At 44.0% G+C, this 23,371-nt stretch overlaps 1 protein-coding gene across 1 annotated transcript in view; it reads right to left on the minus strand.

Moving 5' to 3' along the window:
• ABCC8 (ATP binding cassette subfamily C member 8) overlaps positions 1–23,371 on the minus strand; it is an 803,652-nt gene that overhangs the window by 253,920 nt on the left and 526,361 nt on the right. Inside the window, 3 exon segments of the mRNA XM_030201075.1 lie at positions 437–535; positions 4,764–4,799; positions 5,501–5,536. Coding sequence (XP_030056935.1) covers positions 437–535; positions 4,764–4,799; positions 5,501–5,536 — 171 coding nt within the window.

The raw sequence follows: 23,371 nt of genomic DNA on the forward strand, positions 1-23,371 counted from the left end.
CAGGGAGACTCCTGATAGATGCTGGGAGATGGGTACTGGAAGTGGGGAGGTTCTCTAGGAAGGGGATATTGGGGTGGTAGGATTCTTTTGTAAAGAAATGGACCAGGTCATTTATCTTTGTCTTATTATTCCTGGCTACAGCAATGCAAAACAAAATTTACCACCAAATTCACTAACCTGCAGTACTGCAGATTATTAACTCTGGGGTTTAACTACTTATATCCAACAGGATAGTGCTGAATACTAGCACTACCTACTAAAAGTTTAATTCCACTCTTGATATGCCTCTCTCCCCTCCCTCTTTTTAACTGGTTAACTTTATCTGGGCAACAAGTTGTCCAGACTAAACTGAACTGAGCTGCATGGCAGGAAATTCAAAGCATCTTTGGACAATCAGCCACTTTGTTTCAGCTTTATAAAGAGGAGGCAGTCTTACTTTTGTTTATTAAAAGGACTTTCAAAAATGATGTTCTCCTCCACAGTAGCATTCAACAGCCAGGATTTCTGAGAAGCATATGCCACCGGTCCTCTTTTCCTGGATGAATACAACAATGAACCTTAAATCATTATTTTAAACCTCATTCATTTCAAGATTCATCAATAATGTATACTTTGGAAGAAAGACGGGAGAGGGGAGCTATGATAGAGATGTTTAAATACCTACAGTACATGGCATAAATGCACAGGAGGTGAGTCTCTTTCAATTGAAAGGAAGCTCTGGAATGAGGGAGCATAGGATGAAGGTGAAAGGGAACAGATACAGAAGTAACCTGAGGAACTACTTCTTCACAGAAAGGAAGGTGAATTCGTGGACTGACCTCCTGTTGGAGGAGGAGGAGAAGACAAAAACTGTTTCTGAATTTAAGAAAGTTTGAGACAAGTATATATAGGATCTGTAAGAGAGTGATAGGGAGAATAGATGGCATTGATGGGCAGACTGGATAGGCCATATGGTCTTTATCTGCCTTTATTTTTCTGTGTTTCTCAGTTTCTGTTTTTCAAGCAATGTAAATGATCCTTGGGCATCTGTTACAGGAAACAATATAAAACCAGACACAATGCTGTACGTTCTCTGCATAGGACTGGCCATAAGGAAAACAGTACCCGGTGCAAAAAACAAGAATGATGACCCTCTCCCCAAGGAAACTGTTTCTTTATTTTGATTTACTTACACCTTTTCATTGGTAGTTCAAGACGAGTTATATTCTGGTATATTTCCCTGTTCCCAGAAGACATACAATCAAAATCTCTCTGTGCAGTGTGTCTTGATGTAATCCCCAAGGGGAAATATATATATATATATATATACACACACACACACAAATACATGGACATATATATACATTTCCAAAGCCTGCAACCTTTCTGCACTTTCTCAGATACAAAGAGCCACACTTTCACGGGGTAATTTCATTTTATTTTTCTGATAAACTCTCATTTACCCACAGAAAATGGCTTTTGTAAAATTATTCTTGGGGTTATACATACATAAAGTAGGTGCGGAGAATGTAAATGTTTTCAGGGAAGGAATTTGGTCGGGGCAAGGGCAGAATCACAAAAGACACCTGCAGAGAGGAGGAGTGACCCACTGGTTAATAGAGTAGCCTTTGATCCCAGCATTCTGGGTTCAATTCCCACTGCAGCTCCTTGTGACCTTGAGTAAGTCACTTAACCCTCCATTGCCTCAGGTATAAAAACTTAGATGGTGAGCCCTCTAGGGACAGAGAAAGTACCTGCTTATAATGTGTGATTGTTCTCCATTTTGAACTTGATGGTAAAGCAGATTATAAATTAAATTTTTTAAAATATGCACATACACAAATACCAATCCTCACAACTACTGCAGGCTCTGTGATACTATGGGGCTCATTTTCGAAAGAGAAGGACGTCCATCTTTTGACATAAATCGGAAGATGGACGTCCTTCTCCCACGGATGTCCAAATCGGTATAATCAAAACCTGATTTAGGATGTCTCCAACTGCACTTTGTCGCAAGGATGGCCAAAGTTCAAGGGGGTGTGTCGGAGGCGTAGTGAAGGTGGGACTTGGGCGTGCCTAACACTGGGACGTCCTTGACCCATAATCAAAAAAAAAGGACGTCCCTGACGAACACTTCGACAAATGATCAGGGCTGGTGAAAGCTGTAGGCCATGGGTGTTTAATGTCGGTCCTCGAGGTCTGCAACCCAGTCGGGTTTTCAGGATTTGTCCAATGAATATGCATGAGATCTTATTTGCATGTACTGCCTCCATTGCATGCATATAGATCTCATACATATTCATTGTGGAAATTCTGAAAACCAGACTGGGTTGCGGACCTTGTGGACCGACATTAAGCACCCCTGGTCTAGGCAAACTAGGCAGCCACCTAGAGCTGAAAATGATTTCAGCTAGACTAGGAGTGGATAAGCAAATGCTGATGTAGTAGGTGGAGCTGCTGTCTTGCTAGTTAGTTGCTTCTTCCATTAAAGGCTTGGGAGAAGAACCAAGCTTTCACCTGCTTCCTGAAGTAAAGAAAGTCTTGTGCTAAGCTAAATCTTTGTGGGGGCAATTCTGGGGAAGACTCGTTGCTGGTTATCACATCTCATGATTTCCTTTGGAGACGGTATGTTTAGGGATATTAGAAGGACCTTAGTGACCTTGGAGGTGTGTAGAGGAAGATCCTGTTCTTCAAGTACTCTATCCCATTACCTTTAAGGGTTTTGAAGATCAGACATAGATTTTTAATTTTAGCTTTGTATTTTACTGGTAAGTTATGTTGTGACTGGTCTCTTGGTATGTCTTTCTGTGTCTGCCAGTGCCTGCTACAGCTTGATAGTTACGGGGAAGGCAATTTTATAACACATTGCCTAGGTAGGAAGTCCAAGGAGACATCTATTTTGGGGCTGTTTTATAAAGATAACATATATAGAGGGGCAATTTTGAAAGGAAAGTCTAAGTTCCGATTTGGACGTTCTTGCAAAACGGTGAAATCCAGGGGTGGGGAAACCCGTATTTTTGAAGCAAGATGGGCATCCATCTTTCGTTTTCACCCAGACCTGTTTTTCTTACGACTAAGGCACAAAAAGGTGCCAGAAATGACCAGATGACCGGAGAGAATCGGGGATGACCTCCCGTTACTCCCCCAGTGGTCACTAACCACCCTCAAAAAACATCTTTAAAAATATTTCGTGCCAGCCTGTATGCCAGCCTCAGATGCCATACTCAGGTCCATGCAGGTCCCTGGAGCAGTTTTAGTGGGTACTGCAGTGCCCTTCAGACAGGTGGACCCAGGCCCATACCCTCTTGCCTGTTACATTTATGGAGGAAACAGCAAGCTTTCCAAAACCCACCGCAAACCCACTGTACTCATATCTAGGTGCCCCCTTCACCCATAAGGGCTATGGTAGTTGTATACAGTTGTGGGTAGTGGGTTTTGTGGGGGGGGGGGGAGGGTTGGGGGGCTCAGCACACAAGGTAAGGGAGCTATGTACCTGGGAGCATTTTATGAAGTCCACTGCAGTGCCCCCTAGGGTGCCCACTTGGTGTCATGGCATGTCAGGGGGACCAGGGCACTACAAATGCTGGCTCCTCCCATGCCCAAATGGCTTGCATTAGGACGCTTTTGACATGGACATCTTTGGTTTCGAAAATCGCTAAAATTCAGAAATGTCCATGTCTAGGGACGTCCAAATCTATGGACGTCCAAAATTTAAGGATCTGGACGTCCCTGACAGCATTTTCGAAACGAAAGATGGATGCCCATCTTGCTTCAAAAATACGGGTTTCCCCACCCCTGGATTTCATCGTTTTGCAAGAACATCCAAATCGGAACTTAGACTTTCCTTTCAAAATTGCCCCTCTATATATGTTATCTTTATAAAACAGCCCCAAAATAGATGTCTGCTTGGACTTCCTACCTAGGCAATGTGTTATAAAATTGCCTTCCCCGTAACTATCAAGCTGTAGCAGGCACTGGCAGACACAGAAAGACATACCAAGAGACCAGTCACAACATAACTTACCAGTAAAATACAAAGCTAAAATTAAAAATCTATGTCTGATCTTCAAAACCCTTAAAGGTAATGGGATAGAGTACTTGAAGAACAGGATCTTCCTCTACACACCTCCAAGGTCATTAAGGTCCTTCTAATATCCCTAAACATACCGTCTCCAAAGGAAATCATGAGATGTGATAACCAGCAACGAGTCTTCCCCAGAATTGCCCCCACAAAGATTTAGCTTAGCACAAGACTGGCAGCGCTATAGAAATGCTAAGTAGTAGTAGTAGTACTTCAGGAAGCAGGTGAAAGCTTGGTTCTTCTCCCAAGCCTTTAATGGAAGAAGCAACTAACTAGCAAGACAGCAGCTCCACCTACTACATCAGCATTTGCTTATCCACTCCTAGTCTAGCTGAAATCATTTTCAGCTCTAGGTGGCTGCCTAGTTTGCCTAGACCAGGGGTGCTTAATGTCGGTCCACAAGGTCCGCAACCCAGTCTGGTTTTCAGAATTTCCACAATGAATATGTATGAGATCTATATGCATGCAGTGGAGGCAGTACATACAAATAAGATCTCATGCATATTCATTGGACAAATCCTGAAAACCCGACTGGGTTGCAGACCTCGAGGACCGACATTAAACACCCATGGCCTACAGCTTTCACCAGCCCTGATCATTTGTACATCACTCATTTCACTGATATTGCAATTTTCTGAGCAGAGGAAAACAACTAAAACAGAAACTGTGTTAAGTGCTGTAATAAGATTTTACATGACTGTACCTCACTTCCCTGTCAACAGCTGTCTCCTTTTCTGGGCTACAAAAATATTGCAAAAAATAACATTAATTAATATTAATGGACATATCCTCAAATCATGTTTATTAGCTGGTATAATATCAAACTGAAGTTTTGCCATTACAGATTCTTACATGATTTGTAATTAGAAAACACAATAAGAAAAATTGAACCTAAACAGATGTATCATTCACTGTGCATTTGTTTAAAATGAAGCAGTTTACATATATATATTTTTTTCAGCAAAGTGACCTTCTCAGATCTGATTTGTGAGCATGCAAGGAGCTATGCATATCCAACATTCATGAAAATCCCACAAAGAAACCTAAAAAACAAATACCCAAATACCATAAATAAGTACAGAGCAGGCCACTTGGAACTTCTAGCCATCTGCAAATAAAGGAGCTGCAATTACCAGCTTTAGCACCATTTATACCACTGATGCCTATGGTAAGTTGTCTCAGCAAATCACAAGGGGTGCCTTAAATTTGTCAGAAAATGTAAGCAAGAAATCATACAATCTCTGCAATTGCTATCCCCACTTAGGTTAGAACTTCAAGCAAAGTTGAGAATTATTGCTCAATACATAGAATAGGCAGATTCAAATGAATAGTGTTTAACCTAACATGAATATTTAAAGTCCTCTCCATCACTTAGTTCTCTGTAATCTTCAAAAGAAGATGTTCAATAAGTCAACAAAGACAAGAAAAGTCCATCCATACCTGATGTATTCCCCTGTCTCACTGTCAGGAACACTGCTATATCACAAATGATTAAAAGAAAAGGGATAGAAATTATTTACTTATGTGAAATGATAGCAATCTGTCCTCTGTATAAGCAACAATTACCACTTTGTATGAGAACTGCAAACAGAGGAGTTTTTTCCTCCCACCCAGTCTGAAAACAACATCTGCTGCATTCATAGCAAATGCACTTTTATCAGTAATAAAAATATATTCCACATGTGATTTGATGCATTTTTCTTCTTTGTCAGTCAATTAGGCACTGAAAGGACTTAGCACTTAAAGCTTGTACTTTAAACATGCTTGTGGAGTCTAGACGGTCCAAGATATGGATTTATTAGTAATCGTGCAAACAGATGTAAAAGAAACATACTGAAGTCATATAAATGTCATACAACTGTGGGAATTTAATTGGACTAATACTCAAGCAACGCATGTTAAAGGACACACACTTGACCTCATTGCACACAAATTCTCTTTAGATCAAACCCTCATATTAACAGACACAAAATGGACAGAAATACCATGGTCAGACCACTTCAAATTAAACATATCCATACAATAGTGGAAAAAGAACCTGAACCAGAAAGAAGAACGTGAAACTTACATCACAAGAGGCCAAATTGATCCAGTACTATTCTGGCAACAGTTCTACATGAATGAATGGGCAGTACAAACAGATTCCAATCAATACCTCTTAAATTGGGAAAATAGATGCAAGAATATACTTGACACAATAGCACCACTACAAACAAGAGCATCGTGAAGACATAATTCACTATCTTGGTTTAATGATGAACTAAAAAAACTAAAAACTCAAGTAAGAAGACTTGAACGAGCATGGAATAAAATGAAAGATGAATGCACATTTATTGCATGGAAACAAATGCTAAGAAAATACAAATACACAATCAGACAAACTAAACGGTCATATTACAAATCCAAAATCGGGCCAGATTATAAGGATACACATAAGCTATTCCAATTTGTACATAATCTTCTTGATACCACACCGGTTACTACAACTAATACAGATATCCCATCAGCAAATGATCCAGCTACTTACTTTCACGAGAAAATTACTAAGCTACGATCCACCTTACCACTTAACTCCACCAACTATGAAAAATGTATTAATTGTTTGGACCCAGTCATCGATGAATATCCAGCAGACCGAATTTGGACAAATTTCAATTTACTGATGGAGGAAACAGTCACCCAAGTGATCAACAAATTCACCAAGTCCCATTGCAAATTAGACACGTGCCCCAGTTACTTAATAAAATTTGCCCCACAACGTTTCATAACAGATCTCACCTCCTTAAATTACATGCTTCAATATGGATCTTTCCCTATGGATAAAAGCAATATACTACTCACACCAATTCCCAAAGACCTAAATTATTATTATTATTATTATTTGTAGCATTTATACCCCGCTCTTTCCTGCTCGGTAGCAGGTTCAGTGCGGCTTACATGGTATGGTACAAAATAACACAGAGTTAATAAAAAGTATGGAACAAAGTATCAGAGATGACATAGTTACATAGGGTGTAATACAAAGTATTGTGGAGGGGCATAATCAAACGTCGCTGGCCAAGTAGATCACCAGCGATCTATGTTGGCGGCGGCGCTACAACTAGCTGGAACCGTATTATTGAAAAAAAATGGCTGGCCATCTTTTTTGTTCGATAATACGGTTTAGCCCGGCTAAATGCCTTGGATGTCGCCGGGTTTGAGATGGCCGTTTTCGTTTTTCAGCAATAATGGAAAAAAATGCCGGCCATCTCCAACACGATGACATCCAAGGCATTTGGTCGTGGGGTGGAATGAGGCATATAAGTGATTGGTATAGGAATACTAGTGATTACACCAACACAACCCTAGAGTTGGGTCTCTCACAGGGGACACACTTCAGTAATTATTTACATAGCACCGGTGCACTTGTGCCATACTCCCTGAAACATTCGGGGATCATGGCAACAGCAAAGGCAGTGTGGGGCTGGGTATGCCGCTTGCACCAATTTTCTGCAAAGGTAACCCCATTCCTGCAGATTAGTGATAATCATGCTTTTCCCCCGGGTCAGCTGTATTCTGTATTTAGGAACTGGAAAAGCAAAGGCATTGTATGCTTATTATAGGTATTAACCAGAGAGGGCCGCATTCGAGAGTTTTCAAATTGAAAAAAGAATTTGGACTGCTAGATAGTGATATTTTCTACTATAGGCAACTGAGTCATTATATTGCCTCTCTACCTTGGACATCGCTAACTGAAGATGTACAGGAAGAACTTTCATCAGCCTTTTCGCTGGAATCACAACAGAAAGTACCCATGACATACCATCATAGGCATTTGGTCGTGGGAGGAGCCAGCATTTGTAGTGCACTGGTCTCCCTCACATGCCAGGACACCAACTGGGCAACCTAGGGGTCAGTGCGGTGGACTTCAGAAAAACCTCCCACATGCATAGCTCCCTTACTTTGGGTGCTGAGCCCCCAACCCCCCCCCCCCAAAACCCACTACCCACAAATGTACAACACTACCATAGCTCTTAGGGGTGAAGGGGGCAACTACATGTGGGTACAGTGGGTTTTGGAGGCCTCCCATTTACCAGCACAAGTGTTACAGGTAGGGGGGATGGGCCTGGGTCCGCCTGCCTGAAGTGCACTGCGGTACCCACTAAAAGTGCTCCAGGGACCTGCATACATGCAGGCCTCTAGGACTTGTTGCTGCTGTATAACCTTGGCACAGCAGTTCACACCTGAAGACTAATCTCTTTGGAAAAAGTCCTTTATTTGAATAAGCACGTTTACTCACAGTTAACTGCAGATCAGAGGTTGTGCCCCACTGGCAAAGAGTCTCCCTGGTACTGAGATTAGCAGTAGGTCAGAGCTGGCACAATGGTGTACAATGCCCTCTTTCAGCCACATTCAAGGTAATAACGTTCTCTAACGTGGGTAACATGAAAGGGATCTAAAACTGGCTTACAAAAATGGCCACTACCTCATGGACTACCGGAAACAAAAAAGGGCACACTCTGACCCAGTTAGCAGGGGGGAAAAGCACCATGGGAGTACAGCCCAGTACCCTACACCCACCACAATACATTGCTAATGTGACTCTGCAGGGCACCTAACAGAAAAGGTGTCACACTCACCCGAGAGCCACATCGCAACCAGGGAAAGGCTGTCAGAGGATACAACACATTCTGCTGTCATGGAGGTGGGTACGGCATTTGAGGCTGGCAAAAAAGGTTTTTAGTTTTATTTTTTTAGTATGGGAGGGGGTTGGCGACCACTGGGGGAGTATGGGGAGGTCATCCCCCATTCCCTCCAGTGGTCATCTGGTCAGTTGGTGCACCTTTTTGAGGCTTGGTCGTGAAAATAAAAGGACCAAGTAAACCCGGCGATATACTGCTTAACGCCGTTTCTTTTCCATTATCGGGAAAGCTGGCTATCTGGTAGCCACGCCCATACCTGCCTATGTCCCGCCTTCGCTTCGCCGCTGACACGCCCCTTTGAACTTTCACCGGCGAGGCGATGGGAAAGCGGCGATGCTGTCAAAAAAAGCAGCTTTCGATTATACCGATTTCGCCGCTTTTCCAAGATCACCGGCCATCTCCCGATTTGTGTCGGGAAATGGCCGGCGATCACTTTCAATTATGAGCTGGATAGAATTAATACAATGTAACAGACAAAGTATCAGAGATGACATTGTTACATAGGGTAGGTCAATAGTAAGAGATGTGGGGAAAGGATTTGTGTTTGGGTAATACTAGTGTTGTGGAGTTGGGTTCAAGAGTTAGGATGGTTCATTTGGGTAGGCTTGTTTGAAGAGGTAAGTCTTCAGTAGTTTCCGGAAGGTTGGTGTTCAATGGTTTTCCTAATGTGTCAAGGTATGGCATTCCAGAGTTGGCTGCCTATAACAGAGAAGTTGGATGCGCAGTAGGTTTTGTATTTGAGGCCTTTCCAGTTGGGAAGATAGAGATTGAGATATGTTCGAGAAGATTTGAGCCAGTTCCTGGGTGGAAGATCGATCAGGTTGGACAATAGCTTGGAGATTCGCCATGGAGGATCTTGTGGATCATTGTGTGGGCTTTGAAGTTTATGCGTTCCTTGATGGGGAGCCAGTGAAGATTTTCCCGTAACAGTGTCGCGCTTTCGAATTGTGATTTGCCAAAGATGAGTCTAGCTGCTGTGTTTTGGGCGGTTTGGAGTTTTTTCATGATTTTGGCTTTACAACCGATGAAGATGCTGTTCAGTAGTCGGCATGGGTGAGCACTGTGGATTGTACTAGATTGCGGAAAGTTTTCTGTGGGAGGAATGGTTTTACTCTTTTCAGTACCCACATCATGTTGAACATCTTCTTCATCGTGGCTTTTGCATGAGTTTCTAAAGTGTTTGTCTAATGTTACTCCTAGAATTTTTAGATTGTCAGATATAGGGATTGTAACATCAGGGGTGGTCAGGGTGGTTGGGATCTGAGTAGCGTGTTGTGATGAAAGGATTAGGCATTGAGTTTTTCTTTATTCATTTTCATCTTGAAAGCGTTGGCCCATGATGTTAGGATGTTCATGGCAGTGGTTATTTTCTCCGAGATTTCTGTAAGGGTGGATTGGAAAGGGATGAATATGGTGACGTCATCAGCGTAGATGTAGGGATTTAGGCCATGTTTAGATAAGGATATTGCTAGAGGAATCATCATAAGGTTGAAAAGGATCGGGGAGAGGGGTGAGCCTTGGGGGACTCCGCATTTTGATGACCATGTAGGTGATATTGATGAGGTTGATTTAACCTGATAAGATCTGGTGGTGATAAAACCTTTTATCCACTTGATGATGTTTCCGCTGATCCCTAGTTTGTCCAGTAGTTTCGTAAGAATGTCATGGTCTACCATGTCAAATGCGCTGGATAGGTCGAACTGTAGAAGAAGTATTTTGTTGCCAATTGAAATTTCTTGTTTGAACTTAGTTACCAGGGTGAGTAATACTGTTTCTGTACTGTGTGCATGTCGAAAACCCGATTGTGATTCATGTAGTATGGAGAATTTTTGTATGAATTCGTTAAGTTGGGAGGTCACTCTATTTTCCATCAGTTTGGTTAGAAGAGGGATGGAGGCCACAGGTTGATAGTTGGTGATGTCATTCGCTGGATTTTTTCGGGTTTTTCAGTATCGGTGTAAGTAGAATATTGCTGTGTTCGGAGGGGAAGGAGCCTTGTTGAAGTAGGAAATTTAAGTGGGTGGTGAGTTCTGCAATAAATCGTTCTGGTGCATTTTTCATCAGATAATTGGGGCACGGATCCAGGTGGCAATGTGACTTGGAGAGTTTGGATAGTGTGGAGGAGATTTCCTCGGTGGTGAGGGGAACGAAATTTGTCCAGTAGCGATCTGCTGGAACCTCTTCAGAGTCAGGGTCTAGTTCGTCGAGGAAAGTGTCAATATTGGTGTCATCTTGTGGAATTGTTTTGCACAGATTAGTGATTTTATCGTTGAAGTATTTGGCCATCTGGTCGGCAGATGGACAGTTTGAGGGTGAAGTTGTAACTGGGTTCGTGTTAAGAAGGTTCTTTATGATTTTGTATTGTTTTTTTTATGTCTGTTCCTGTGGTTGTGATTTGTTTTGTGTAGTAAGTTCTTTTGGCTCGTTTAATGCCATTCTTGTATTTCTTTTGTGTTTGTTTCCAAGCGTTAAGGGTGATATCATATTTTGATTTGCTCCAGATCTTTTCAAGTTTCCTGGTTTCTTTTTTTTTGCTTTTTTTTAAAATCCTCGCTGAACCATGGAGAGGGTTTTTTCTTTGAGTTTAGGGTTTTGGAGTGTAGTGGAGCAATATCATCTAGAATGAGTTTACATCTGTGGTCCCAATCTGTAAGGAAGTGGTTTGAGTTTGGGTCTATTGACCAATTATTGTCGTAGATACGTTCCCAGAAGGTTTCCTTTTCAATCCGTCCTCTGGTTTCAATTGTTATGGGTTCTGGTGGTTTGGGTTGATCTTTTTTCTGCCAGTATACGGATAAGGTTGCTTTGTGGTGGTCAGACCAGGGAGAGGCGGCCCAGTGGATGTCAGTTAATAGGAAGTTTTGATCTGTCGATTGTTTTTTGAGTGATGATATCAAGTGAGTGGCCTTTGTTGTGGGTTGGTACTATTGGTGGAAGATTGAAATCACATAGTTGGAGGAAGTCTGTAAAATCCTGGGTGTGAGCAGAGTTGGAGTCTTCTAAATGAAGGTTTAGGTCCCCAAGTAGTAGTATGTTGGAGTTGTTGACGCATGCATTTGATACAAAATCCATGAATAATGTTTGGTTGTGGTTCCAGTTATTGGGTGGCCTATAAAACAGTATGCAGGATAGATGTTCCTATAGATGTTTTATAGAGGCAATTTCAAGTTGTGTTGAGAAGGACTCTGAGGTGGGTTCAGTGGAGAAGAGCGATCTGTAGATGAGTGCTATTCCTCCTCCTCTTTTGTCTTTTCTGGGCAGTGTAATATTTTATAGTTCGGGGGACATAGATCGTTTATGATAGGATCTTCTGGTTGACAGATCCAGGTTTCTGTGATGAAAAGTTGATCAAGGTTCTCATTAGCGTTCTAATTAGGTTCTAATTAGTGCCCAGTTGCATCCATCCCTATTGTAGTTAAGTTAATGGAAAGCCTAGTTACTAAACAACTTACCGATTATTTAAATAATTTTTCAGTATTACATACATCTCAATCTGGATTCTGTACTAATCATAGTACCAAAACAGTACTAATAACACTCCTAACTAAATTCAAACAAACAATTGCAGCTGGCAACAATGTTCTCCTCCTACAATTTGACATATCCAGTGCGTTTGACATGGTTAGCCATGACATTCTACTGTTCATTCTAGAATATTTCGGAATTGGAGGAAATGTTTTGAATTGGTTTCGCAGCTTCCTAACTGCTAGAACATATCAAGTAAAATCAAAAACGATCATATCATTACCATGGAAACCTGAATGCAGAGTGCCTCAAGGATCACCGCTTTCACCAATCCTCTTTAATTTAATGATGTTACCATTGGCCAAAACATTATCCAACCAAGGCCTAAACCCATACATCTATGCTGACGATGTTACGATATATATTCCGTTTAAAAATGACCTATCAGAAATCACAAACAAAATCAATCACAGCTTCCAAACAATGAACTCATGGGTGGATGCATTCCAACTAAAGCTTAATGCAGAAAAGACACAATGCCTTATCCTTTTATTGTAATACAATAGAACCAAGTACACTAATATAAATACACCAAACCATATTATTCCTGTTGCGGATACCCTGAAACTTCTGGGAGTCACAATTGACCGAAACCTTATTCTAGATAGTCAAGCGAAAAATGTAACAAAGAAGATGTTCCATGCAATGTGGAAGCTTAAAAGAGTAAAACCGTTCTTCCCAAGGGAGGTATTCCGCAATTTGGTGCAATCACTATTATTGAGCCACTTGGATTATTGCAATTCCATCTACACCAGATATAAAGCCCAAATCATCAAGAAACTCCAGACAGCTCAAAACACTGCAGCCAGACTCATATTTGGAAAAGTGAAATCTGAAAGCACAAAACCCCTCAGAGATAAACTACAATGGCTCCCACTAAAAGACCGAATTACATTCAAAATCTGCACTCTGGTTCATAAAATTATTCATGGAGAGTCCCCGATATATATGTCAGACCTTATAGACCTACCAGTAAGGAACACAAAAAGTTTTTCACGCCCAATTTCGGCCCAGGCCCGCCCACCCAAGCGCACACACTCACTGACTGCAGCAGCCTCCTAGCATACTACACGTCGCGCCGTTGCGGGCACCCGCTCACTGCCGCTCAGCTGATCTATCATCTCTCCAGTAAGTTGCAGGTCGCATCAGCGCGTCGTTGTTTTCCATTCTACGCAGTCGTGGCTGTGCGCGGTGGTGGGCATGCTCAGCCTTGCTCTCGCTCCGCTCGGCCTCAGCTCCATCCACTGAGCTTGCTCGTGGCAACTCAACTGGCATCTGAGGGACGGGCATAGCTGGACGTGCACGCACGGCACGCAGGGTTAGTGCGAGCCTCAGCCTGCCCTGGCCCTGCCCTGAAACGTGGGAATTTGGGAAAATCAAAATTCGAATCGAGATTATTCCAGAATCAAGTACCTTTACTTTACTGACAACTCCAAGCAGCAGCAGCGTCTCATCTGCCCGCAACCTCGGTGTCATCTTCGACTCCTCTCTCTCCCTCTCTGCGCATATCCAGCAAATAGCCAAGACCTGTCGCTTCTTCCTCTATAACATTAGCAAAATCCGCCCTTTCCTCTCTGAACACACCACCCGAACTCTCATCCACTCTCTCATTACCTCTCGCCTTGACTACTGCAACCTACTCCTCACTGGTCTCCCACTTAGCCACCTATCCCCCCTTCAGTCCGTTCAGAACTCTGCTGCACGCCTCATCTTCCGCCTGAACCGATACACTCATATCACCCCTCTCCTCAAGTCACTTCATTGGCTTCCGATCAGGTACCGCATTCAATTCAAGCTTCTGCTACTAACCTACAAATGTACTCGATCTGCAGCCCCTCCTTACCTCTCAACCCTCATTTCCCCTTACGTTCCTACCCGTAACCTCCGCTCTCAAGACAAATCCCTCCTTTCTGTACCCTTCTCCACCACCGCCAACTGCAGGCTCTGCCCTTTCTGCCTCGCCTCACCCCACGCGTGGAACAAACTCCCCGAGCCCATACGCCAGGCCCCCTCCCTGCCCATCTTCAAATCTCTGCTTAAAGCCCACCTCTTCAACGTCGCCTTCGGCACCTACACCTCTACCCAGGAAATCTAGACTGCCCAACTTGACATTTCGTTCTTTAGATTGTAAGCTCCTTTGAGCAGGGACCGTCCTTCTCTGTTTATTTTGTACAGCGCTGCGTAACCCTAGTAGCGCTCTAGAAATGTTAAGTAGTAGTAGCAGCAGCAGCTGCCAGCCCATACAGATAAGCCCAGCTGCCAGGTAAAACAAATGTTCAGTTTTTTTTTTAAATATGTACAATGTAATGCTGGTGGTGGGCTCTTCATTGCCTGGGGGGGGGGGGGGGGGAGGAATATGTATTTAATCATTAAATATACCTTTTTCCCCCTTGGCAGTGAAGACCCTATCCCCATCCAGAAACCCACCATTAAAAGTTATTGTTGGTGAGTTTCTGGGTGGGGGTGGGCTCAGTGCCCAGGTTAAAATGTTAAAAAAAAGTATATTTTTCATGTTGGTGTGGGTTTTGGGGTAGGGAGGGTTCTGCAGTACCCAGGTTAAAAAAATAATTAAAAAAAAGTTTTATATGTAATGTAAAGGAGTTTCTGGGTGGGGTTGGTCTCTGCAGTGCCCAAGACATTAAAAAAAAGGTTTTATATTATATTTAATGTTGGTGTGCTTCTGGGTGGGAGGAGGGGAGATACCAGACTATGGGGGGTGGGTAGGGGGTAGGACAAGGCTGATGCTAGGCTACAAAGAGGGGTGGGGAGTAGGGTAGGCTGATGCCTAGCTATGGGATGGATGGTAGGAAAGGGAAGGGCTGATGCCGGGCTATGAGGATGGATTGGGGGGTAGGGAAGGATGGGGGATAGGAAAGGGAAGGGCTGATGCCAAGCTACGGGGAAGGTTAGATGGGGAGAGGGAAGGGCTGATGCCAGGCTATAAGGATGGATGGATGGATGAATGGATGGGGGATAGGAAAGGGAAGGGCTGATGCTGGGCTACGGGGAGGGATGGATGGGGGGGGGGGGGGGGGGGGAAAGGAAGGGGTGATGCCTAGCTACGGGGATGGTGCCCACCCATATTAGTTTTGGGCCCACCCAAAATGTCAGGTCTGGTTACGCCACTGATTTACTTGATACTCTATGTACCTTAATTGTATTAATACTCTGTACTTCTCATTCCGTTAATGGCGATCGCCATTGCGGCACAGTGTAAGCCACATTGAGCCTGCAAAGAGGTGGGAAAATGTGGGATACAAATGCAGCAAATAAATAAAAATAAATCTGAGTCATTTTTGCCAATTTCCAGCATTCTATGGATAACGAACTGCACGGAATAAAACTAAAATCTGGGCTTAATGCTTCGTAACACAGGATTTTCCCATGCACTAACCCGTTTGGATGTGTTTTGATATGCCTTAAACGGTATTTGATATGCCTTAAAGGACCGTGATGGACTGGCAAAAGTACATATGAGAATAGAGTGGATATAGCACCGTTAACGGAAGAGAGTGTGTATGAACAACTTGAAAAGCTAAAGGTGGACAAAGCCGTGGGACTGGATGGGATCCACCCCAGGATATTGAGGGAGCTCAGAGAGGTTCTGGTGGGTCCTCTTAAAGATTTGTTTAATAAATCCTTGGAGATGGGAGAGGTTCCGTGGGACTGGAGAACGGCGGATGTGGTCCCTCTTCACAAAAGTGGTGATAGGGAAGAAACTGGAAACTACAGGCCGGTAAGCCTCACTTCGATTATTGGAAAAGTAATGGAAGCGATGCTGAAGGAAAGGATAGTGAATTTCCTGGAAGCCAATAAGTTGCAAGATCCGAGACAACATGGTTTTACCAAAGGTAAATCGTGCCAAACAAATCTCATTGAATTCTTTGACTGGGTGACCGGAGAATTAAATCATGGACGTGCTATAGACGTAATCTACTTAGATTTCAGCAAAGCATTTGACACAGTTCCCCACAGGAGGATCTTAAATAAACTGGACAGGCTGAAGATAGGACCTGAAGTGCTGAACTTGATTAGGTACTAGTTGACGGACAGACGCCAGAGGGTGGTGGTTAATGGAATTCGCTCGGATGAGGGAAAGGTGAGTAGTGGAGTGCCTCAGGGATCGGTGCTGGGGCCGATTCTGTTCAATATATTTGTGAGTGACATTGCCGAAGGGTTAGAAGGTAAAGTTTGCCTTTTTGCGGATGACACCAAGATTTGCATCAGAGTGGACACCCCGGAGGGAGTGGAAAACATGAAAAAAGATCTGCGGAAGCTAGAAGAATGGTCTAAGGTTTGGCAATTAAAATTCAATGCAAAGAAATGCAAAGTGTAACACTTAGGGAGTAGAAATCCACGGGAGATGTATATGTTAGGCGGTGAGAGTCTGATATGTACGGACGGGGAGAGGGATCTTGGGGTGATAGTATCTGAGGATCTGAAGGTGACAAAACAGTGTGACAAGGTGGTGGCCATAGCCAAAAGGTTGCTAGGCTGTATAGAGAGAGGTGTAACCAGCAGAAGAAAGGAGGTGTTGATGCCCCTGAATAAATCATTGGTGAGGCCCCACCTGGAGTATTGTGTTCAGTTTTGGAGACCATATCTTGCTAAGGATGTAAAAAGAATTGAAGCGGTGCAAAGAAAAGCTACGAGAATGGTATGGGATTTGTGTTACAAGATGTATGAGGAGAGACTTGCTGACCTGAACATGTATACCCTGGAGGAAAGGAGAAACAGGGGTGATATGATACAGATGTCCAAATATTTGAAAGGTATTAATCCGCAAACAAACCTTTTCTGTAGATGGGAAGGCGGTAGAACTAGAGTACATGAAATGAGATTGAAGGGGGGCAGACTCAAGAAAAAAGTCAGGAAGTGTTTTTTCATAGAGAGAGTGGTGGATACTTGGAATGCCCTCCCGTGGGAGGTGGTAGAGATGAAAACGGTAACGGAATTTAAAATTGCGTGGGATAAACATAAAGGAATCCTGTTCAGAAGAAATGGATCCTCAGAAACTTAGTGGAGATTGGGTGGCAGAGCCGTTCGGGGGAGGCGGGGCTAGTGCTGGGCAGACTTCTACAGTCTGTGCCCTGAAAATGGAAGATACAAATCAAGGTCAAGTATACACATAAAGTAGCACATATGAGTTTATCTTGTTGGGCAGACTGGATGGACCGTAGAGGTCTTTCTCTGCTGTCATCTACTATGTTACTATGTTACTGTGTTACTATGTATGTAACCATTAGTGCATGGTACCTGCAGGATGTTAATGCAGGATTACTTACTGTCACAGTTGTGGCCGTGCCTTTATGTTCAGACGTACTGTTTCTCTGTATCTAGCTCTGTGACCTCTCCAGTCTGCCTTTTTTCCTGTTGTTGCTCTTCCTGTTAGTCAAGCCTCGTTTTGGTGTCCCTGAAGCCAAGCCTCGCTTTGGTCTCCCTGCTTCTGCTTCATTTCCTACTTGTGACATCATCAGCCTACTGTTTTATAAGGGAGCTTTCCTGTGTTGCCTTTGCAACAGGTCTATTTTCCTTTTTCTTCTTGTACTGTTGTTTGATTCTGAAGGAACTGGTCTTCTTGTTATGCTATGCCTTTGCGCACAGCCCTGAGCCCTGTGTGAGTGGTTTTGGTTTGAATCTGTATGGATTACTTTCCTGTTAGGTTTGCTCTCAAACAAAGCCCTCGTCCGTTTCTCTGTGTGTGTTGTTCTGGTTTATTTTTTATTTCTTTTTTTTGTTACATTTGTACCCTGCGCTTTCCCACTCATGGCAGGCTCAATGCGGCGGGCAATGGATGATTAAGTGACTTGCCCAGAGTCACAAGGAGCTGCCTGTGCCGGGAATCGAACTCAGTTCCTCAGTTCCCCAGGACCAAAGTCCACCACCCTAACCACTAGGCCACTCCTCCACCTGTTTGGATTACTAGCCTGTTAACTGTGCTTCCAATCAAAGCCCTGTTCTTTTTTTCTGTGTGTGTGGATCTGGTTTGAGTCTGAATAGATTCCTTCCTTGTTTCTAGGCTCTCCAGCACAAGCTTGTTCTGTTTCCTTGTGTTGTTTCCCTTGTTACCTTTCTCTGTTCAGAGAGCCAGTTGTTGCCAGCCCAGCTGCTTTCCTCGATTACTTTGCTTCCACAGCCTAGCTGCTTTCCTTGATTATCTTGCTCCCGTGTAGCTCGGTGTGCTCTGTCTCTGCCTGCCTTTCCTTTCCCTTCCTGGCTGAACATTGTTTGTTTTTCCCTTTGTTTGCTTGAAACCTTTGACTGCAGTGTAAGCCCTGATTCTTTCTGATATGTTTTAGAAGTAGCCCTTCCCTTTAGCATGCTTTAACTCTTTGTCTGCTGTGTCTGTCTCCTGATTCTTGTGAGCATTCCTCCTTATCTGATTTGTGTATGTAAAGGCAGCTTTCCCTGTTTGCTTGCTTTTCCCTTTGTCTCTAGTGTCTGTTGTTTGACTGTGGCACAGCCTTGTGTATTCCTATCAGCGGCTTCCCTTTACCCTTGTGTGTTGTGTGGCCAGCCTTGTGTATTCTTATGAGTGGTTTCCCTTTACTTTTGAGTCCTGTGTGGCCAGCCTCGTGTATTCCTTTGAGTGGCTTCCCTTTTCCCTGAGTGCTGTATGGTACAGCCTAGAGTGTATTCCTATAGTTGGCTCCTCTTTACCCTTCAGTGCTGCGTGACCAGCCTTGTGTATTTTTATGAGTGGCTTCCCTTTTTTCCTTGAGTGCCTAGTGGCACACCCTTGAATATTCCTTTGAGTGGCTTCCCATGAGTACTGTATGGTACAGCTTAGAGTGTTCCCTCATGAGTGGCTTCCCTTATCCTTGAGTTCTGTATGGCATAGCCGTGAGTGTTCCTCTGCGTGGCCTTGTCTTGAGTTTTTCCTGTGCGCTTACTGTTTGAGTTCTCTTTGTGAGGTTTCTGGTTGAGTTTGAGTAGATTGCTTTTCGTTTAGCTATGACTACTAGTGTGCTGTGTGGCACGAGTGGGCCGTTCTTCTATTTAGCTGTCTTCTAGCACAGTCCTGTGCACCCTCTCTGTTTGATTCTATTTGAGTGGATGGTTCTTTCATTTGCTGTGACTACTAGCTCAGCCTTGAGCTGCCTCTCTGTGTGGCACGAGTGGACAGCTCTTCCGTTTAGCTGGGACTACTAGCTCAGCCTTGAGCTACCTCTCTGTGTGATTTTTGTTTGACTTGGTTAGGATTATTCGTTTATAGCTATGGATCTAGCACAGCCCTGAGTGTCCTCTCTGTTTGGTTCTGTTTGTGCTTGAGTGGTTGGTTCTTCTGTTTAGCTGGGACTATTAGCCCAGCCCTGTGCTACCTCTTTGTGTGATGTCTGTTTGACTTGGTTAGGACTATTCATTTATAGCTAGGGTTCTAAGCCCAGACCTGTGCTGCCTTCCTGTGTGGTTTTCTTATTTATTTATTTATTTACTTATTTAGATTTTCCTCACACCTTTTTCGGTAGTAGCTCAAGGTGAGTTACATTCAGGTACTCTGGATCAGGGGCGTATCTGGAATCCGGCGGTAGGGGGGGCCAGAGCCAGAGAGGGGGGGCACATTTTTGCCTCCCCCCCCCCCCGCCGCCGCCGCCGCCTCCTCTCTCCACCCCCTCCCCGCCGTCAACCCTCCCCCGCTGCTTACTTTTGCTGGCGGGGTCCGACCCGCAATCTCCATATTTCGGCTTCCTCCGTGGCCATGTGCTTCCAGGAAGTAACGCTGCAGCGCTGATTCGTTGAATCTAGTTCGGCGTCTGACGTGCTGGGACGTCAGACGCCGAACTGGATTCAACGAATCAGCACTGCAGCGTTACTTCCTGGAAGCACATGGCCACGGAGGAAGCCGAAATATGGAGATTGCGGGTCGGACCCCGCCAGCAAAAGTAAGCAGCGGGGGAGGGTTGACGGCGGGGAGGGGGGCCAGGGCGAAATCTGCGGGGGCCCAGGCCCCTGTGGCCCCACGCAGATACGTCCCTGCTCTGGATATTTCTTTTACTTGGGGTTTCTACCATGTGAGTCTAAGTGGGGTTGTCTTTTCCCCTTCAGTTTCTTTGTGCCTATGTGTAGGGTCTTTTGACTCTTGTTTGTGGCTCTGTTTAGTGCAGTGTGTGTGCAATGCTTGAGTAGTACATGCTCAAGAGAGTCCGTTCTGTTTCTTTTCCCTTCCCTCTGGTATGATTCGGTTCCAGTTCGGCCATGAGGCCCGTACGTTTGGACTCTGTACGAATGGGGTCCGGATCGGCCATGAGGCCACCTGAGTGGTCTATCTCCCTTTTCTGGTGGTGCTTGTTGCTTGTCTTGAGTGTATTGTCCATTTGCTATGTCTGGTATCCTGTTTGTATTCAGTGCCTGGTTCGCTTCTGCTCTGCGCCTCCCCAAAGGACTTGTCTGCTGCAGCCTGGCTGCAGCCCAAGGGCTCACCATCCTGGGTCCCGTGACACTTACACCTCCTACTGAGGAGGCACTATGTGGCCCTTTTACTAAGTGGTTACTAAGCGGTGGTAAGCCCACTGTGGGCTTACTGCACGCCAATCTGTAGCTACTGCCTGCCCAATGCAGGTGCCAGCGGTAGTTCCAACCCTAGCACACGGCATTTCTAGTGCTAGTGGAAATATTAAAAAATATTTCCACAGGGGCTTACCTGGCGGAAATCGGGCAGCACCGCATGCTACCCGGTTACCACCGGGTTAGTGTAGGAGCCTTTACCGCCACCTCAATGGGTGGCAGTAAGTGATCCCCCCACATGGCCAGTGGTAAGAGCAATCTTAGCACATGGTCATGTCTTTTCTCGTCCTTTTTACCACTGCAGTAAAAATAGCCTCAGCAAGAGGCAAAAACGGCCTGTGCCGCTAGAGCACTTTTTACCACAGCTTAGTAAAAGGGCCTCTAAGTGCTCCCATGTTAGCTCTGCATTAACCAGTTAGGGTGTGCTAATTATAACACACTAACTGGTTAATACCTCCATATCCATACTCTGCCCATGCTATGCCCCTTAATGCATGGTTTGATGCACAATAACAGGCAAGCTATTGCAAACCCCTTAAAGCATCTGTATGGCAGCTTGTTACTGCAACTGAAACCTGGTGTAAATTATTGCACCTAAATTAGGCATGGCTCTCCCTTATTCTGTAACACTGCACACAAACTCCAGGAAAGCCTCTGATCCGTCCATGCCCCTCTCATGGCCATGTCTCCTTTTCGGATTTTCTGCATATTAAAAAAGGAGGATGGAAGACCAAACGACAGCCGGCATGATTAAAAAGTGAGGTGAAGAAAGCTATTAGAGCTAAAATAAAATCCTTCAGAAAATGGAAGAAGGAACTGACTGAAAATAATAAGAAACAGAATAAGGAATATCAAGTCAAATGCAAAGCGCTGATAAGGAAGGCTAAGAGGGACTTTGAAAAAAAGATTGTGTTGGAGGCAAAAACACATAGTAAAATTTTTTTTAGGTATACTAAAATCAGGAAGCCGGCAAAAGAATCGGTTGGACCGCTAGATGACCGAGGAGTAAAAGGGGCGATCAGGGAAGACAAAGCTGTAGCGGAGAGATTAAATGAATTCTTTGCTTCGGTCTTCACTGAGGAAGATTTGGGTGGGATACCGGTGCCAGAAATGGTATTCGAAGTTGACGAGTTGGAGAAACTTAATGAATTCTCTGTAAATGGGGCAGTTCTACAAACTGAAGAGTAGCAAATCTCCTGGACCGGATGGTATTCATCCCAGAGTACTGATAAAACTGAAAAATGAGCTTGCGGAGCTATTGTTGGTAATATGTAATTTATCCTTAAAATCGAGTGTGGTACCGGAAGATTGGAGGGTGGCCAATGTAACACCGATTTTTAAAAAAGGTTCCAGAGGAGATCCGGGAAATTATAGACCGGTGAGTCTGATGTCGGTGACGGGCAAAATGGTAGAGACTATTATTAAGAACAAAATTACAGAGCATATTCAAAAGCATGGATTATTGAGACAAAGTCAACATGGATTTAGTGAAGGGAAATCGTGCCTCACCAATCTACTACATTTCTTTGAAGGAGTGAACAAACATGTGGATAAAGGTGAGCCAGTTGATATTGTGTATCTGGATTTTCAGAAGGCGTTTGACAAAGTACCTCACAAAAGACTCCAGAGGAAGACTCCAGAGGAAATTGGAGAGTCATCGGATAGGAGGTAGTGTTCTATTGTGGATTAAAAACTGGTTAAAAGACAGAAAACAAGAGTAAGGTTAAATGGTCAGTATTCTCAATGGAGAAGGGTAGTTAGTGGGGTTCCCCAGAGGTCTTTGCTGGGACCGCTGCTTTTTAACATATTTATAAATGACCTAGAGATGGGAATAACTAGTGAGGAAATTAAATTTGCTGATGACACAAAGTTATTCAAAGTCGTTAAATCGCAAGAGGACTGTGAAAAATTACAAGAGGACCTTACCAGACTGGGAGACTAGGCGTCTAAATGGCAGATGACATTTAATGTGAGCAAGTGCAGAGTGATGCATGTGGGAACCAGAATTATAGCTATGTCATGCAAGGTTCCATGTTAGGAGTCACAGACCAAGAAAGGGATCTAGGTGTCGTCGTTGATAATACGTTGAAACCTTCTGCTCAGTGTGCTGCTGCGGCTAAGAAAGCAAACAGAATGTTAGGTATTATTAGGAAAACAAAAATGAGGATGCTATAATGCCTTTGTATCGCTCCATGGTGTGACCGCACCTCGAATATTGTGTTCAATTCTGGTCGCCGCATCTCATAAGTACATAAGTATTGCCATACTAGGAAAGACCAAAGGTCCATCAAGCCCAGCATCCTGTTTCCAACAGTGGCCAATCCAGATCACAAATACCTGGCAAGATCCCAAAAAAGATATAGTGGAATTAGAAATGGTGCAGAGAAGAGTGACGAAAATGATAAAGGGGATGGGACGACTTCCCTATGAGGAAAGGCTAAAGTGGCTAGGGCTCTTCAGCTTGGAGAAAAGGCGGCTGAGGGGAGATATGATAGAGGTCTATAAAATAATGAGTGGAGTTGAACGGGTAGATGTGAAGTGTCTGTTTACGCTTTCCAAAAATACTAGGACTAGGGTGCATGCAATGAAGCTACAATGT

This window comes from Microcaecilia unicolor, chromosome 4 (assembly GCF_901765095.1).
Source record: "Microcaecilia unicolor chromosome 4, aMicUni1.1, whole genome shotgun sequence".
NCBI classification, from domain to species: Eukaryota; Metazoa; Chordata; class Amphibia; order Gymnophiona; family Siphonopidae; genus Microcaecilia; species Microcaecilia unicolor.